We start from the raw sequence: 17,553 nt of genomic DNA on the forward strand, positions 1-17,553 counted from the left end.
GTAATGTCTAAGCTTTTTCTCTGTTGTCCTTCACTTTGAATTAGTTTTGATTCCCTGAGTGAGAACTCAACTCTGTGTGACCTGAGATACTGGGCAAGCTTCACTGAACAGATCGGTTTTTGACTGTGTGCTTTTGAGAGTTAACTGAGAAAAACACTAGAATTCCAAAATCGCTAAGCAAAATTAATACTAGGAGTTTTAGAAACATCCCTGGAAGTCAGATAGAAAACTCTCATTTAAAAAAGTTAGTTATTGTAATATACTGCATGGTGACTACAGTTGATAATACTCTATTGTAAATGTGAAAGTTGCTAAGAGAGTAAGTCCTGAATGTTCTATCACATGAGAAGGAAATTTTGTGAATAGGTATGATGACAGATGTTTTAAAAAGTCAATTATGTTTCCATCTCATAGGCAGCTTCCCATAGGAGGTATTTTAAAATAGTTTAAATTTCTAGGTAGATTTTATAAAGACTATTCCTTATCTGATGTAATTTCTTAAAGCTTTTAAGGTAAATTATAAAGCCCTTAAATTTTTAATTTGTATTATATTTACTTAAAAATTATATAGAGAGTGAAAAGAAAATTTCCTTCAGAATTCTGTCCTCAGTTTAATGGTTCCCATTGCAGGGTGGTGCTCTGCACTCCGTATACTTTAGAATTAGAGAGAAAAGCAAACAAATACAGAAAATTCAAGAACAAGCCAACAGTAAAGACCATTGGCGATAAGAGTACAGCAGTATGAGTTTGTCACTGTTGGCAAGTAGATTTGTAAAATAAATTTAATTCCACATTATTTAATGATAACTTAAGTAGTTTGTCATGAAACCTAAACTCTTAGTAGAAAAGAGCCTCCAGACAGGTAATTTAAACTTCCTCACAGGTGTGTTAGAGAGTCAGGAAATAAAAATAGTGAGAGACTGGGAGCCAGAAGAGCTGAGTCCTTGTGTTCCATCCGACTCATGTTAATGGAGGCCTGGGCTTTGTAAGGCATTCTTTAGGTGGCTTGGGATTTAGAGACCATAGAAGAAGCTTAGGTTTTAAGAACCTTGATTCTCCTTTCAATAAATAAAATATAACTTATTGATGGAGATAAATCACTGGCAAAAACAAAGACACAAACAAGAAATGTCCAGTAGATAATGTAGTTCCAGTGGAGGAAGCAAGTAGGCAGGTGTCAGGACCATTGATGGTGACCTTGAAGTCTTTAAATAACTTGTGTGCATTAACTTGACTGAATGGAATTGAATAAAATGTACTCTTTTATTTTTAAAATGAACTCAAACTTTATTTCATAGGGGTATTTTAGTAAGCTTGTTTGGAAATAAGGACTTTGGTACTAAGATACTCTCTTAGAGGCAGACACTTATTTTTCAAAGTTTAATTTCAAAGAGCAATGCTATTTTCAGAATATGAGCCTTGGTTATCAAAGACATGCCTGAATTGGGGCAGTGAGGGTTTCCAGGCTCACAACCATGAAACTAATTTTCTTTGGTTACATGTTAAAGCCAGAATGTTGTAGTTTCATCTTAGAATTGACTTCAGAGTTTTGAAAGAGTTTCTTTTCCTTATAGAAAATAGCAGGGTAAAGAAAGGTATATAGTTGAGTTCTTACATTTTTAAGAAGAAAGAAAGAGAAGTCACTCAATCATGTCTGACTCTTTGTGACCCCATGGACTGTAGCCTACCAGGCTCCTCTGTCCATGGGATTTTCCAGGCAAGAATACTGGAGTGGGTTGCCATTCCCTTCTCCAGGGGATCTTCCCAGCCAAGGGATTGAACCCGAGTCTTCCGCATTGCAGGCGGATGCTTGACCTTCTGAGCCACCAGGGGCTTCCCTGATGGCTCAGAAGCCTCATTATCTACATTTTTAAAGGGGCTCTCAAAGCAGATATTCTGTGGGTTGTAGTCAGTGTGTAAAGTATAAAAAGCTGCTTTGGCAGTAGCAATGAATTTATAGATAAATGTTAAAATGCATTTATGTGTCTGTATTTTTAGAATCATTTGTCTGTTTTGAAATACGAGGAAAACCAAATAACTGTTTTGAAATATGAGGAAATCGAGCTGTATCATGTTTTCATTGTTTTATGTTTGAGTTTATTAATAATTTTATTTTATTTTAATGGATCTTTTAATTTTTACCTTCTTTTCATGTTTAGCATGTATACAAAATACTGTGTTGCTTATTTTGGATTTGTTTGAGCATGCAGCATATTGCCTGGCGAAGAGCAGCAGGTGCTTAATAACTGTTCGTTTGAATCCATAAATTTAGTGTATGGCTATTGTGTTAAAATGTTTGCTGGCGTAATCCTTTTGATGGTTCATCTTTTTCCATTAATCATTTATTTTCAGATAATGGGGATTTTTATAGAATGTTATAAAAAGAAAATATTAATATTGACACTAGTTAATATAGGCATTTAAAATTTTTTAAAGAGGAAAATAGATTGGTTGGCACATTTAAAAAAATGGCATAATGTAAAAAGTAAAGATAACTTTTCTGGGAGTGAATATAGTATGCTAGGGAATGAAAAATGATGAATAAATTTTACATACAAGATCAAGTGTAAATCTTCAAAAATGATTCTGGCTAATAAAGATCACAATAATTTAATTATTTCCTACTGTGTTAGTCTCCTTTCTTGAAGAGAAACATATTTGATATAGTGTCAGTTCTTACATGATGTTTGAGCTATAAAATGTCTGAGCTGGTAACCTTCCATCCTGTAATACTTATACACTGATGCCCCAGAAATTAAAAAATTGTTAAATGTCACTGATTATGACACGTCTCTGTACTTTAAGAGATGATGTTTTTTTGTACGGTGTTTCTGTGGTCACACTAACTCTTTTTATTCCCTCTTTCTAGTCATACAGTTTATCGAGAAAGAGAATAGTGCACTACACCTGTTTTGACCAACGGAAAAGAGCAAATGCTGCATTTTTGATAGGTGCTTATGCCGTAAGTACTTTTTTCGTGATTATTTTCTATAATCAGGCCACTGGAATATTAACACTGTCAAATAAAATCCAGGACGCTTTTTCAGTGGATTTGGGAGATGATAAAGATTATTAGCAACTTGCAAATTGATCTGGAATGGAAAGTGTGGACCGATATTGATGAACCATTTACTCTTGGGTCTTCTTTTCCAGTAGCTAATGAGAGAATATTGGGACTAAAACATATAGCTTGTATCCCACAGTTGTATAGGTGTTTTATAAAAAGAAAGGATATTTACAGGAAAAAATATATAGTAGAAAATGATTAAAGACTGTTAAGGGTTTCCTCTTAGGAATAAGAGGAAATCTTTAATTGCATGGGGGAGGATTATTATTATTGTCAGTCCCTTTATTCATCTATACAAGTGTTTACAGTAAGCAAGCTGAATATAAATCCTGCATATATTACAGCTTCCCTAATAACTAGACATGGCTTTTCAAAATTAATCTTGATTAGAAATTTTGTTCTCTGAAATGTAAATGTGAGTTCTACATGAATGTGCTACACAATTTTGGTGTGGACACTTCTAGAATTTTCTATACATACTAGGATTGGGCAGGAAGGGGAGAGAGGTGTCCTTTTCCTTCTCATCCTTCGGTAGAGTCTGTGTCTCTAAAGCCTGGAAGCTCACTGCTATGTGACCTTTCAAGGGCCTTCTTCTGAAGACCCTGACGGAAGGAGGCACCGGCTACCAGACATCAAACTCTGCCACATCAAACCAAAAGCTCTGAGGGGAAGAGCCCAGCTGTGCTGTTGCAGAGACTGTCAGCTGTTGCACGGTGTGGGCTGAGAACAGTGGCAGGCTGACAGCCAGCCTGTGGCCTGGGGCCTTGTTTCCAAACGGAGGTATCCAGCTCTGCCCACCATTTCTCATCAGGATGTGGCTACCAGAAAGCCTTGGGCCATCCCTGGTGGTACCTTTCTTTCTCGCTCCGTAGACAGCATGCTCTAGTACTTGGAATCATGACTAAGAATCAGAAACACCGCTATTCATCCCGAAGTGGCTCTGGGATGATGGGGAAACCATTTTATCTTTCCTAGCTTTACTTAGTTTCCTTATCTGTTAAATAAGAGGGTTGGATATAATGAGCTCTAAGTTTCCTCCCAATTCTGAGGATACTAGGATTATTTGTAGCACCAGCCAGGCTCTTGCTTTTATTTGGAGAGCATGCATGAAAAGCTGGCCATTGGCATGAAGGTTCAGTGAAGTGCTGGTAAGCTGAATTAAGCTGGCATGCTTATTTTTCACTTTACCTTTGATGACTGCTATTTATTTGAAACTGATAATTGACACTGTGTATTTAGAATATGGAGAGTCTGCAATAACCTCTGGATTCAGGCCATGTAAACATCGTATCTTGCTGAGGGGTTTTGTCCTACCTTTGAGCGTGTTATTTCTTGAGGCCTTTATCACAAGTAATTGTCATCAGGAAGAGGCGTCTGCTGCTCCTGCCTTTCCTTCCTCCTCTTCCCCTCTCTCCCCACTTCTTTCTCTTTTTTCTTTCTTAGTGCCTGTCCTTCCTGTTTTTAGTGACATCCTTAAGTTCAACATGGTACCTTAGGGATTTTGATCGGAAGTTTAATTCTAACAGATGTGTTGAGCTTGGGGGTAAAATATATCTTCTATTGCAGAAGTTCCCACCACTTTAAAGCAATCAAATGAGAGGAAAGCAGTCTGGGGAAGTGCTGAGGGCAGCTTGAGCTTGTCTTACAGGCTGTTACAGTCCTGAGAAGCAGGGTAATTATTCTTGTATTAGTCATTTCCCAATTGATTTTCTTTTCTAATTTTAGAAATGTGTTCCCCAGGAGGCTTTTGGACACAACACTTAATAAAAATGAAAACCAGGAGTTGCAATCTTTCCTGAAAGAGAATTTTATGCTTTACTTTGTATTGTATGTGTGCATTTAATTGTTGATTCAGATATCTTAAGAAGACAGTAGTGGCATTATACATCTCAGCTAAGTTTCACATATATTACATTATTGCTATTGGGATAAGTCATAATCTCCCAGGGGAATCTTCTTGGACATAAAAGACTTTGACTTTGGAACAGCTGTGTAGTCAAATGGCATGAACTATGTACCTGTGTTTTTTTCAGAGTCCCCAGCAGTAAAGGTGTTACCCTTTTTGAAATGTGGTTATCATTCTTCTATCAAGGGTCATTGACTACTAAAAATGTTTTGTACTAAGACAAGACTTTTTCTCTGAACCTTAGTTTTCTCATTAGTAAAATTTGATTAGTACCAGGGTTTTCTAGTCTGTCTCACAGGATTATTATCAAAATCAAATATCTAACTGCCTGTTGGATAGCCGCATATCTAAATGATATCTCACGTTTATTGTGGCACAATTTTTAAAAATTTATTTTTAATTGGGGGATAATTCGTTTACATTGTTGTGTTGGTTTCTGTTGCACAGCAGCATGAATCATCTGGAAGTGTACATATAGCCCCTCTGTCTTGAGCCTCTCTCCCACCCCACCCCTCACCCCTCTAGGTTGTCACAGAGTGCCAGGCTGAGCGCCCTATGCTATACGGGTACTTTCCATTCGATATCTGTTTCACACTTGACGGTATATATGTGTCAGTGTTTCTCTCGGTTCGTCCCACCCTCTCCTTCCCGCTATGTCCACAAGTCTGTTCCCTACATCTGCCTCTAATCTTGGAAGACATTTTTACTCCTCTCCACAAATCTATTTATTCCCCGACTCATTGACTTTTTAAGTAAATGAGCTACCATCAGCAACTTACTGAATCAAAGGATAGTAGTCATTTTGATTCTTGTCTCCTCCACATTATACTCATCAGTAATTTCTAACTCTAAAACCTGTACTGAGTCAGAATGCTTCTTTTCATCTCTGTTGCTGTCACCAGTCCAAGCCGCTGTCACTGTTCATGTGGCTGACCACCACAGCTTCATACATCGTCTCCTTTTCACACCCTCGCTTTCCTTTAGTTCAGTTGCCACACAATTGTCAGAGTAATGTTCTAAAACTATAAATTTGATCATTACCCTCTTTCAAATCTGTCTAATGTTTGCTCACTGTTCTTGGCATGAAATTTAGTCTCTTTACCCAATGCCATTAAGATCTTCCCTCATCTAGCCCTTTCTACCTCTGTGGTCTCCTTTCTACCTCTCCTTTCTACCTCTGTGATGCCTTTTAACCATGACATCACAAGCTTATTCCCACCACAAGGCTTGGTATTTCTGTTCTCTCTCTCTGGAATGTTTTTACCTCAGACATATACATTCCTTCTTCCTTCTGATCTTATATCACCTCCTCAGAGAGACTTTCTCTCGACTTTTACCTTGCTTCCCCCACCTCCAGTATCCTCTGGCCCTTGATGTTTCATTTATTTATTTTTACTGCACTCTAGTACTTGAAACTCTCAGGTCTGTTGGTGTACTTACTTTTTTATTATCTCTTTCCTAGACTATAAAGTAGGGACCTTGTCAGTTTTGTTCATTGCTGTGTCTAGGAAATGATAAAATATTTAATCAAGAGTTAGGCCCAGGCATTCACTAGTTGAACTGGAAGCTGGCCACAATGGAGCCTTCCTGCTGTGCTGAATCATGGGGAAGTCCAGGGTGGAGGGTGTCCCAGGGAAGAGACAAGGTGGCTAGCAATGGGGGGTGGGAGGGGGCTGCCCTGGGTTATTTGCCACTGGTATGAAACTGTTTTAGTACTTGAACACTGAGCATCAGTTTAGAACTGTGCCCAGTTGGTGGCAGGTGCTCCATAAGTACCTACTGAATGAATGAATAATGAAATGATAAAATATGAAAGAAAGAAGGAAGATAACTTCCTTTGGGTCACTTCAGAGAGAAACTGAAAACGATCAAATGGAATTAATTGGATATAGCTTAAAGTTGTATCTTCCTCATTACTAGAAATACTTGCAGTAATGACTGAGCCAACCATGGCCTTTAAAAATGCAGGATCAAAGTAAAGGTTATGGACCAAGGGAAGTGTCTGTATACAAAGTCACATCACTACTTTACTTCTCTTTTTTCTCTTTTGATAAACTTTTTTTCATTTATTTTTGTTATGGTGAAAAACACATATCATGTAATTTACTATCTTAATCATTTTTTCTTTGTTTCTTTTTAAATTATTTTTTAATGAGTTATAACTGACATAACATTATGTTGGTTTCAGAGGTACAACAAAATGATTCAATATTTGTATACATTACAGTATGATCACCACAACAAATCCAGTTAACATCTGTTGCCCTATATAGTTACCAAATCTTTTTTTTTGATGAGTCTTAAGCCTTTTTAAGTGTATAGTTGAGTGGTGTTAGGTACATTCATATTGTTGTACAATTATCATACCTTGCTTTTGAGTGTGACAATTTGTGCAAACATTATGTACCTGTAGAGTCAGGGCTTTCTGTGGTTTCTCTATTAAATCATGACTTTAAGTATGTCACAGAAGCTTTCTTTTTTGTGTGTTTCTCTTTCCTTATCTGTAAGTGAGGGGGAACCTTTTTATGTTCTATCTCCTAGAATTGTCATGAGTATCAAAAAGGAGATAAAATACAGAACATCACATTCAGTAGGAAATCCACAAACCCTTCTCTGTGGGTGATCTGAAAGCCAGAGTTGTTGGAATGATGTGGCCACTGGAGATCACAGTGACACTTCCCAAGGGACAGACATCCATTTCAGGGAAGTCCCCACTCATGAAGCATCTCTTTACCCCTTAAGCTGAGCCATTGTGGACCTTAAGATGCAGGGTTCAAATTTTAAAAACAGATCAACTCTTTTGAAAAGAGGTTTTCCCTTCCAGTACAATACGCAGTGCAGTTTCAGAGTTAAGAAGCTTAGATCATTATAGCATCCAGAATACTCTCAGGTGAGTTTAAAGAAGATGGCTTTTGAAAAATGATAAGCCTGAGTTAATTAGGTTCTTGCTACATGCTTGAAAACCAACTCCTCACTGATTTTTATACTGTTTTCAGTGCATAGAGGGCTTCCCTGGTGGCTCAGACAATAAAGAATCCGCCTGCAATGCAGGAGACCAGGGTTCGATCCCTGGGTTGGGAAGTTCGCCTGGAAAAGGGAATGGCTACCCACTCCAATATTCTTGCCTGGAGAATTCCATGGACAGAGGAGCCTGGTGGGCTAAAGTGCATGGGGTTGCAAAGAGTCAGACATGACTGAGTGACTAACAATTTAAAGATGGCTTTTGAAAATTTATAACCATGAATTAATTAGTTTCCTGCCACATGCTTACAGACCAGATCCTCACCGATTTCTGTATTGCTTTCAGTTCACAGAACTGTGCTAAACAGGTCAAGGGGAATTTGCAGAGGCCATGATGATTGAAGGACTGGAAAATAATTCAGGGTTAAAGAATTAAGAATTTTTTCAGATATGTGGAAGATACTTAAACAAAGATGGTAACCACATTATATGTTCCTTAACACATTTGTTGAGGTTTCAGATTGCTCAGTAAGGGGTCTAATTATGGATTAACTGGGACTGGCCTGACCCAGATGTCATGTCTGGATCAGGGATGACAAAGCTAAGGTTTGTAGACTTTCTAACCATGTCTGTGTCTGCTGTTCCCTCTGTAGACTATACTTAAGGCCTTAGCAGTTGCATTATACCTCTAAGTCTACTACTAATTGCAAAGAAGCCCTTCTGCCTCTGGTGTAGAGGCTGAGAGCAAAGACTTCAGTGGAGCCACAGCTTGGCCTTGAATTCACTTGTTATTTGTATGTCTTGACCAAGTTCTTTAACTCGTCCAAACTCCTGCTTTTTCCATCTTTAAAACAGAGATGATAACATCCCGCCCAACATAGTTGTGGTGAGGACTGAGGAGGTCATGCTCATGAAGGGGTCAGGGCAGTGCCTGGCCTTGCGGCACTGTAAGCATTTAGGAACAGCTGGTGCTCTAGGAGGGAAAGCTGTGTTGCTTTCCAGATTGTTTTCTAAGCTGTTGTCTTACTTCCCCTGAAGAGCCAAGGCTGCTCTCCTCTTTTTGTCTTCCTTCCTTTCCATCCATTTCATACTTGATCCTTGCTTAACTCAGTGACACTCATATGGTTGTTACTCTGATGATGACTTAGAATAATTCACTGGAAGGTGTGAAGCTGTGCGTATGAGTTCTTTTTTTGCCTCCTAGGATGAAGTATAACCTTTCAAAACTGGTAAACAGACCAATCACAAGCACTGAGGTTGAAACTGAAATAAAAAAATCTTCCAGCAAACAAAAGCCCAGAGCCAGGTGGCTTCACAGGCGAATTCTACCGAAAGTTTAGAGAAGAGCTAACAGCTGTCCTGCTCAAACTCTTCCAGAAAATTGCAGAGGAAGGAAAACTCCCAAACTCATTTTACAAGGCTACCATCACCCTGATAACAAAACCAGACAAAGGTGCCACAAAAAAAGAAAATTACAGGCCAATATCATTGATGAATGTAGATGCAAAAATCCTCAACAAAATTTTAGCAAACAGAATCCAATAACACATTAAAAAGGTCATACATCATGATCAAGTGGGCTTTATCCCAGGGATACAAGGATTATTCAGTATATGCAAATCAATTTGATACACCATATTAACAGATTGAAAGATAAAAACCATATGATCATCTCAATAGATGCAGAGAAAGCTTTTGACAAAATTCATTACCTGTTTATGATAAAAATTCTTCAGAAAGTTGTTTGTATTCTAAAGGAAGAATTTGCCCAAACCAGATGAATTTCTCACTTTTGAAATCTGTGTTCAGGTATTTGTTAGTTCAGTAAATATTTATTTAGTTCAGATGAGCTCTACTCAGCATTGTAGTGAACTCTGGGAAATAAAAAATAATTAAAGACAAAAAGAAGGAATGCCTAGCTTTAAAATAGGGCAACAGATGAGCAATAAATAAGTTTGGGAAAATGTGTAGTAAGTGTCAAATTTGAATAAAAATTCATTCAAAGAGTGTTTTTCCAGCCCTTGTCATACATGAGACCTTGTTCTAGGAGTTGAGGATACTAAGGTGAACAGCTCCCTGCCTTCTGGTTTGGGTGTGGGCAGACCGTCAAACCTGGAGAGATTTGAGAGGAATTAAGGATGACCAGTCCCAGTGGGCCAAGTTGGAAAGGGAGAATCAGACAGGGAGCATGGCATGGAAGGGAGGATGCTTTTGGTGGTGGTGGTGGGGCAATTAGGAGAAGATAGAAAATGATTAAATTATTCTAAACATCTCTTTGTAAAGAGGACAATTTAATGAATTCAATCTAAAAATTGGCATCACCACATTATAGAAGAAAAGTAGGAAACTTCTCTTGCAATTATAGCTCTCTAAAGAAAGAAAGTGAAAGTGAAGTTGCTCAGTCATGTCCGACTCTTTGTGACCCCATGGGCTGTAGCCTACCAGGCTCCTCTGTCCATGGGATTTTCCAGGCAATAGTCCTGGAGTGGATTGCCATTTCCTTCTCCAGGGGATCTTCCAGACCCAGGGATCGAACACCGGTCTCCAGCATTGTAGACAGACGCTTTACCTTCTGAGCCACCAGGGAAATCTGAGTCTAGCTCTCTAAGCTTAGGCATAATTGCAGTGTAGTTTTGTGAACTGTTTTTCACTTGGTCTAATGGGGTTACAGAGTCAGACGCAACTTAGCGACCAAACAACAACATGTGTTTTGCCTTTTTTGCTACCTACATGACCAAATGGAGAAGGAAATGGCAACCCACTCCAGTGTTCTTACCTGGAGAATCCCAGGGACGGAGGAGCCTGGTGGGCTGCCGTCTGTGGGGTCGCACAGAGTCGGACACGATTGAAGCGGCTTAGCAGCATCAACAGCAGCAGCAGCACATGACCAAATAATATTCCCTTTAGAGTACATACCATTTTTAACATTGTAGATTCCTTTCAAAATTTTTTGTAATGTGACAAACAACTTTCTGCATTATAAATGCTTCTTTTTCTGGATTTTCATCTTTAGATTGCCACAACTGTGATTAATAGTCTTTTATTTAAAAACAAATCAGCATTAGTTTAGGCTCTTGAAGTGTATTACCATATTTAAGCTAGTTTTAACTAAATTTGTTATCATGTGAACTCTTCAGTGTCATATACCTTTGCATAATGGGTATTTAAAAATGGTAAATATGTGTGTGTGTTTAAACCATTGGAAGACTGTAAACCAGGCCAGCTAACTCTAAATTTGTTTTTGTCTTTATTTTCTGGACCAAGCATGTTCATTTCATTAATCTCTGACTCATAATTCATCCATAAATTGCAATTTCAGAACTGCTTTAAATTGTCATTAAAAAATTATAGATTAAACAAATGTTATTTCAAATGTAGAAAAAAAAAATGTAGGTAAAATTATCAAGAAAAATGTTGGTTCAAAACAAGAAGGTGTTTTCCTTAAATACTTTAAAAATAGTAATAAAGCGGATGTCAGCTACCAGTGTTCTGTCACCCTCTGTGGCTTCTTGGTAAACCTACCAGGTAGCGTTTCTTCTGCTTGTAGAAATCGTGGAGGAAGGGAGGAGTGGCCCATGGTTGGGGCAGGGCAATATCCTGTTTGCAGTTCCTTCCTTTTATAGCTTGATAGGCAAGAATGCTATTGTGATGGTGCCTGTAAATGGGCCAGAGAGGCTTTTATCCTTGCAGGCTAGTATTTTTGGTATCTTTAAGCAGGTCAGACGCCCTAAAATCATACAGCATTTTCAATTTCAAACTCTTTGAACTTGGAAATTCTGTTTGTCTTCTGCATGTGGATAGAGCAGTATCATCTTTTTCAATTCTCCTTGCATATTTCGGTTAAGCTGTGGGCTAGAAAAATCAGCAGTTTGCTTTTCACTTGTGGAAGGTTTGATTCTCAAGTTTAACTGAGTATGTCTTTTTTAGTATTTTTTTTTTTCCTTTTCTCCTTCTAACAAGTTTCCTCTGTGTTGTAAACACACACACACACACACACACACACACACACACTGTATTTAGGACTATACATTTCAGGGCTGATACTATGTCTGCTCACCCAGTTTTGAATCCTATAGTCTTGAAAAGACATATACTTTCTATCCGAAAAGCTTGTGTCCATTTGTTTCATTTACATACTGAATTAAGGGGATATATATTTGTAATGTAACAGGGAACTTCATTTTGTTCCCACAATAGCCCCAGAGTCTAGAACAGTGTCTGACATATCCTAAGTGCTCAATGAACACTTGCGTGAATGACTGAATACTTAATTGATAAGCATTAGTAATATTGGACAATGTTAATTGGGGTAGATGGATAATGATGTACATTGGATAATGATAATTTATCCATTTGTTTATGGATAAATAAATTATGTCCCACAATTCTTGAAAGTTTGATATGGAGCAATTAAAAAGCTCGAGTGCTTAAAAATAAACTATGAAGTCAGTACTAATTACAGAAATAACAAGAATCACAGTGTTTTGAGGCATTATTTTTTAAAGTTACTGAGTAAAATAAGATGTTTTTATAGGTCTCTAAAATTTTAGAATTGAAATGGGCTTTATTAATATATACAAACATTTGAAATCAGTGTTATGGGTGATAGTCTTCATTTTTAACCCCAGCATTATTTCTGTTTTTCTCAATAGGGGAAAATCCTTATTTATGCATTGTCAGATATTTTTAAACAGTTGTCCTTGAACTTCCAACATACTTTTCAGTAAGAACTAAGTCAAAAGCTCAAGAAAAGAATACTGGAAAAGGAAAGAAGCACTGAAAGCCCCTGAAGACATTATCTGTTACATCGTGTAACTTGGTGCTAAAAACACCCAAAAGACTCAATTTTCAGAACCACTGAAGTATCTCTGTAAGAAACTAAGAAAAAAATCTGCTCCAGTATTGCTTTCTCAGATGGAGAATCTCAGCCCAGAGAGGTCAAGTGTCTTGCCCAAGGTCAAATCCAGTTAGTGAAAGAGAAAGACTAGAACCTGCCCCCAAGTTCCCGGTTGGGGGTATATCCCCTCACAGCAGGAAGCTGAGCAGTGCCAATCTTGGAATAATACCGTCTGTAAACTAAGTGAAAGCGAAAGCAAAAGCCGCTCAGTCTTGTCTGATTCTGTGACCCCATGGAGTATACAGTAGTCCATGGAATTCTTTAGGCCAGTTCTGCAAAAGAATCAAAGCAGCATTCAGTGTGGAAGGGTAGAATTTTTCCATTGGAAAGCAGCGTTTCAAATACACTGGTCACGCAGTTTCTCTTCCAGGCAGCACACTGCTGATGGAGCTAACACATGTTTGTGTACAAACCAGGTGAAATGTCAATTTTCCTCACATTTGCTTTAGTGATGTCTGTGGATGTCCCCAAGTAGTTCAAAGTGTCAGGAGTGATAGAAACACAGGAGAACTGAAGAGTGACATGACATGGTTTAGGGTGATATTAAGGACTGGGTCTTTATAAGCTTTTTTTGTTTTTTTACTATAATCAATAGTAAGAAACATATTTTACATTGCAGCTTAGTTCACATACATACACACCATTCACATGAATAATTGAAACAAAAGATTAGTGAAACAATTCTTACATTATGATGGGTGAGGTATAATGATGTTTTATATTCTGTCCTATTTTATTGAAAAAAAAGAAAAGTCTTTATCCATTAAATTGATTTTGTTGCTCACAGCCATTGGAGAATCTGTGCTTAGATCTGAATTACTGTGCTTACTGCTTACTGGGCTTAGATCTGAAATGTGTTTGGATGTTTTTTAGGGCACTGATTTTGGCATTGAATGTGCAGGTGATTGGGTTAGCCTTCAATTAAAATGAACAGCTTAACGAAATCAAAAGTGTTCTGAACTCCTCAGAGGTCCTCTCTAAATATCAAGATGTACTGCTGGCTCCCACATGATTTTCCTTCAGTTGCTACTTGATCCTTAGAAAAATCTGAGTTTGGTTTAAGCCCTCAAATAATAGTCTATCGTTTCATATCGCACTTCCATTTGAATCTCTTTGTTTTCCTCAAACTCCTCTCCTACACATCCCCTTCTTCCTGGTAGTCCGAGTGTGCATTTATTCTTTGGGGACAACCTTGAATGAGAAACGCCTGTGCTTGGGTCAGCTGTGGGGGCCCTGAGGAGCCAGCAATGAGCCTGCCTCTGGCTCTGTTATGTGAGTGCCTTTCCAATTTAATTTATAAATTCGCGCTCATGGCATATAATACCCCATTGACCTCATGATGTCTAATCTTAAACCTTAGGTTTATAAGGGTTTTTGAATGCATACTTTTTTTGTAATGTGCAGTTTCACATTTATTAAACAACACAAGCAGATTTGAAGATGAATGAAGGTACTTTTACTTTTAAAAATTAAAATGCGTTTTAAAATCAAGAAATCAGATGCACATTATAAGATAAAGATAGAGCTAAGAAACACACTGAAATACATGAATATAAACCAAGAAAGATTCTCCCACTTATTTTTTAAAAATGTTCAGATAATCTATATAAAGAATGCTTTATTGTTCAATGTATATAAACATTATTTTTAGAGTTATAGAAATTCTTTGAAGGAAATAGTTTTAGAATGAAAGTGTATTACAGATCCACCAATAAAATGTCTCAAATCTGTCAGTTTATGTATTGATAAGTTTAACTGTTTACTTATTAAACTTAGATATAAAATCAGCATGCTGAAATCTGCTGCACTTCTATACACTAATAATGAACCATCAGCAAGAGAAATTAAAGAAATAATTTAGAATTTAGCTACTTTAATTTTTTATTTTACTCTCAGAAGTGTCATCCAAAAGGCTTAAATGATCAATTAAAAAAATAATAATAACTCTACAAGATAAAAATAACACAGATTATTGGTTTTTGTGACTATATACCTACATTCACAAAATAACTGGAAGACCTAAACTTACTGACAGATGAGAGCTAAAATGGCATATAAGATTTAGTTTTTCCTTTTGTTTTTTGATGTTCAAAAATTTTGGCTTTATTTAAATATACCTCGAATGATGTTTTCCCACATATATCTTCTTTTTAAAAAAAAATTTTTATTGCGGTAAAAGTCACATAATATAAAACATGATTTTAACCGTATTTAACTGTACAGTTGAATGCATGCTTTTAATTTATATATATTTATTTCAAGACTTATTTTTCTATTTGACGTAGTGAATAAAATAGTGACCTTTCCCCTACTATGGGCAGTGAACGAAAAGCGCTCTCCATATGTACTTTCTGAAGTTTTACATAAAAGAGAAGCTAACTGCAGCTCCTGTTGAGCTTGCTATGTGTTGAGTTATTCTAAAGATGCTTAGTGCCCCAAATATGGTCACTGCTGCCATAAACCTAGATTGTGTCCGTGCTGGCTACTAGGTCTGTGTTAGCTCCACTCTGTCCCTGGATCTTTCTTAGTTCTCTCCTCTCCTGCGCTCTGCCTCAGCCTTGTTTCCTGGTGCCTACCCCCTCGCCCCTTCCATAATAAATGCTTGTAGGGCTTTTAAATTTTCATTATGGAAAACCAGGCTTTTATGATGAGCACCTAAAACCAGCGTTGTAGTTAGTCAGCAAATTCCGGTTAAAGTAAATAACGGGCAAAGAAAGTGTGACTTCAGCCTGAAAGAAATATTTAGAGTTGCTGCAGTACCTCAGAGAGTTTTTTAATAGGGGAGAAACATTTATGGTTCATAGTTTCAAATTAATGAGCAGACAGACAAGCCTTTCCGTGTGAAGCTACCTCCTGTAGGATGATTCAGACTTTACAATCCTTTCACAAGTGGGTGTGTGAGTCAATTAGTGAGGCCTACTTTGGGAAATTTGTAAGTTGACTGAAGAAATAAAAAAAAACAAAACCCCACAATTCCCTTCTCAGAAACTTTTTCTGATTTTTTTTCCCCATAATTGGTCTAGTTTCCTCTCTTCACGCCTGTTTATTTTGTCATTTCTTATTGTCTGACCCAGAACCTAGCTTAATTATAGCTTTTCTCACCTTGTCTTGTAACTAATTATGTGTAATATAATCCACTAGAATGAGCTCTTTGCTGTTACTTGCTTTGCTTTTCTTCCTACTAGAGAGCTCCTTGGGTGAAAGTATGACTGTTATTCACATTCCTATCCTCACTACTTGTCTCTGTTGTTTTAAGGAATAAGGAATGAACAAGATAGGAGACAGCCCTGGAGGTAGTTCTAATTCCCAGAGGTCTTGTGTTATCTGTGTGAGAGTTGATGCAGACAGACTCCAAGCTCAAGGTCTGCATCACAGCACTCCTGCCCCCTGGTCCTGCCCTTGACTTCTGTAACCCAGGTCTCAGCTGCAGTGCTTTCAATTTAAAATCCATGCTTATTAAAACCTATGGGAATGGACCCACCCATACAAAGAATTTAGGCTTATGTGATAACTCTCCTAATAGCATTGGAGGCTATTGTGTGTCTTGGAGTTGGAAAAGCCTTAAATCCTATTAGTTTGAATGTGGTAAAGTATGTTCCCTTCAGAAATGCCTGAACTTTGGAGAAAATCCTCAGTTGTCTGTAAGGGAGTTGTAGTTTTGGCAGTAAACTGCATATTTTGCCAGGAGCCAAATTTTAAGTTTTATTGTTCTTTGGGAAACACATCTGTGAAATAATGGAAATAGTGACAAACTGTGCTTAACATTTTAAAACAGTTTCTAAAATTATTTTGTTTACTTGAATTAAAAAACAATAACTTTTAGGATAGCCTGACATTAGGCTATGACATTAACATAAAGCTTAAAAAAAATTAGAGATTAAATTTTATATGTGTGTTTTGACTGATGACAGTATTTTATTTCTGAATTTGTGGAAGAGGAAGCTAGATTTTAGTTGTCGATTAAGATCATTTTACTACAATTTAAAATTTGGGGGTTTACCCAGAATATGAGCAAGTGGATTTCCTTGATAAACTTTATTTTACCTTTTTTTTTTTTTTTTAAAGGAACAGTAGTTGATGTAGACTTTGAGTTAAATACAGAGACTACAGAATGAGATGGGGGGTGGGGGGGGCCGCGGGTGTCTACTCTAGCCATCCAGAGAGTAATTTCTCCTCTGAAGAACTGCTCCCGTGGAGCTGTATTCAGCAATTCTTTCCTAAGTGACAAAAACAGACAGACCTTAGACAGGTCTTCTCTTGCCCTGCCTGCCCAACTCTACGCTTTTCTCTAGGTCTCCTCGCCTCATTGTACTAGGAGACCTAGGGAAATTAAGTAACTTGCCACGAGAGACAGAGTAGGGACGGATGAGAACCCCCTGTGTAGTTGGCCCTCCAGTGCTTCCCTTCATTAGCAGCCTGCCTCCTTAGGTAGACGCCCATAGTCCAAGTTAATACCATGTGTGTAATAACCAGTTACCTCTTTTCTTACACTTTGCTCTTGGCTGTCCTTTATGCCTGTTACTCATTCACATTCCTCTGTGGAGCTCTCCATCTTCATCTTTGCTTCCACCTCCCCTGCCGGCCCCCACTATTTCCATCTCTTTTTCTTCCTTTGTTTCTGATCACGTCTCACCTGTTGCTTTGTTTCTTTCCTTTAACCCCTCCTTTTTTTTTTTTTTTTAAAGGTAAACTAATTCAATCTTTTAAAAAATATTTATTTAT

The 17,553-nt window shown here is 37.6% G+C and overlaps 1 protein-coding gene across 19 annotated transcripts in view; it reads left to right on the top strand.

Annotated features, from left to right (window-relative positions):
• CDC14A (cell division cycle 14A) overlaps positions 1-17,553 on the top strand; it is a 210,689-nt gene that overhangs the window by 54,056 nt on the left and 139,080 nt on the right. For all 19 annotated transcript variants that reach the window (XM_086391454.1, XM_086391462.1, XM_086391465.1 and 16 more), the window contains one exon: positions 2,870-2,962. In XM_086391454.1, the coding sequence (XP_086247580.1) occupies positions 2,870-2,962 (93 nt within the window). The remainder of the gene's footprint in view (positions 1-2,869; positions 2,963-17,553) is intronic.

Source organism: Bos grunniens, chromosome 3 (genome assembly GCF_055505025.1).
Source record: "Bos grunniens cultivar Pamir isolate PY7600 chromosome 3, Bosgru_T2T1.0, whole genome shotgun sequence".
Taxonomy (NCBI): domain Eukaryota; kingdom Metazoa; phylum Chordata; class Mammalia; order Artiodactyla; family Bovidae; genus Bos; species Bos grunniens.